This window comes from Ursus maritimus, unplaced genomic scaffold, assembly GCF_017311325.1.
Source record: "Ursus maritimus isolate PB19 unplaced genomic scaffold, ASM1731132v1 scaffold_25, whole genome shotgun sequence".
NCBI lineage: Eukaryota > Metazoa > Chordata > Mammalia > Carnivora > Ursidae > Ursus > Ursus maritimus.
Genome location: NW_024425008.1, coordinates 45813 through 47309, shown reverse-complemented (window position 1 = coordinate 47309; position 1497 = coordinate 45813). Strand labels below are relative to the sequence as shown.

At 62.3% G+C, this 1497-nt stretch overlaps 1 protein-coding gene across 1 annotated transcript in view; it reads right to left on the bottom strand.

Moving 5' to 3' along the window:
- The window catches only part of LOC103676899, an 8743-nt gene extending 7860 nt beyond the window's left edge, over positions 1-883 (bottom strand). Inside the window, exons 1-3 of the mRNA XM_040641234.1 lie at positions 789-883; positions 247-427; positions 1-127 (exon numbers count right to left, since the gene is read on the bottom strand). The exon at positions 1-127 is cut by the window's left edge and continues 80 nt beyond it. Of these exons, the coding sequence (XP_040497168.1) occupies positions 1-127; positions 247-427; positions 789-883 (403 nt within the window). The remainder of the gene's footprint in view (positions 128-246; positions 428-788) is intronic.
- Positions 884-1497: the final 614 nt, after the last annotated feature.

Genomic DNA, 1497 nt, shown 5'->3' with positions numbered 1-1497 from the left:
TTGTTGCCACAGGTGAGGATGTGAGGGTGAGGAACCGCTCCAGTCTGGCCGTCACCAGTGGCTCCCCTTCCTCGGCCAGCTCTCCGGCAGCTGGGGTGGGTGGGGGGCAGTACCGGTGTCTGGGAGCCTGGAGCCCAGGGGGGTGGGGCAGCTGAGGGGCCCCCCGTGCCCCATGCTTCTAGCCCAGGGCTCTCCCGCCAGTGCCCGAGCCGCACCATGTTGACTGTCCCCCGGACCCTGCCTTGCCCTCCCAGGGGCAGCGTGGGTCCAGCTGGTGTCTGTGCCCATTTGATCCTTCACTTCTTCAAGCACGCCCGGGAGCCGATGGTCTGCCCCCAGGAAGGACACCACCAGGGGAGTGGCGACAAGCTTCAGGGTGAATGGAGGTCTCTGCCAAGCATGCTTCTTCCCTGTGGACTCGGGCGGCCTGGTCATGGGAGAGGAGGAGACGGATGCAGGGAAGGGAGCCCAGGGGGGTGCAGACACCCTGTGGCCTGGCTCAAGGGAACTCTGGGGTACTATTATAAACCTGGGATCCCCGCAGCATCACCGTGAGGGACACCCCCGCACACCCTTGTGAACACCTGTCTGTGTTGCAGGTGACTGCCCCTGGAGCTCGGCCTTGCAGCCCGCCTGTGAGTCCCTGGGCTCTGCACCCTCTGAGGCTCCAAAACACTCAGGACCCCCAAAGCAGTCACCGCCCCAGGGACCAGGAGGAATGAGAATCAGCTTGGGCAGCACCCAGTGGTTGGGCAGACGTGGTGGGCCGCCTTCTCCCTCAGCCTCACTGCTCCTCAGCCCAGACACTCCCATGCGTCATGGGCACACGAAGCCTGGAACACAGGGCAGACGAGGTGTCGTTTGGGCTGAGATATGACGTCATCGTATCGCCCACCTGCCTGCGGCAACGAGTGGAAACAGCTGGAACTCAGGAAAGAGGTCTGACGTGCATTCTTCTAAGATTGACCCAGCACCTTCCACGGGTCAGGGTCCGTGCCCAGCGTGACCCAGTGCCTTCCATGGGTCAGGGTCCGTGCCCAGCGTGACCCAGTGCCTTCCATGGGTCAGGGTCCGTGCCCGGTGTGACCCAGCACCTTCCACGGGTCAGGGTCTGTGCCCGGCGTGACCCAGCGCCTTCCACGGGTCAGGGTTTCCTCTGGGCTTCTGTACCCACTCTTCCCTCCCGTGTCTCCATCTTCATGGGGCTTCTCCTCTGTCTGTGTCTCTCCTCCCCAGCCTCTGGTAAGGACACCTACCATCAGATTTAGGGGCTGGACCATCTCACCTGAAGGTCCTTAACGTCAATCACATCGGCAAACACCCTTTTGCAAAGGAGGTCGCATTCACAGGTTGCAGGGATTAGGCAGTGGACATAGCTTTTGGGGTCAGCATTGAGCCCACTGTGCTGGGTTCATAACAGAAGGAAAGGAAGTGGGTCTGTGGGACCCTGAGAAGGGAGCCCCTTCCTGCTGGGAGGGACCGTGAAGGCAGCATCCC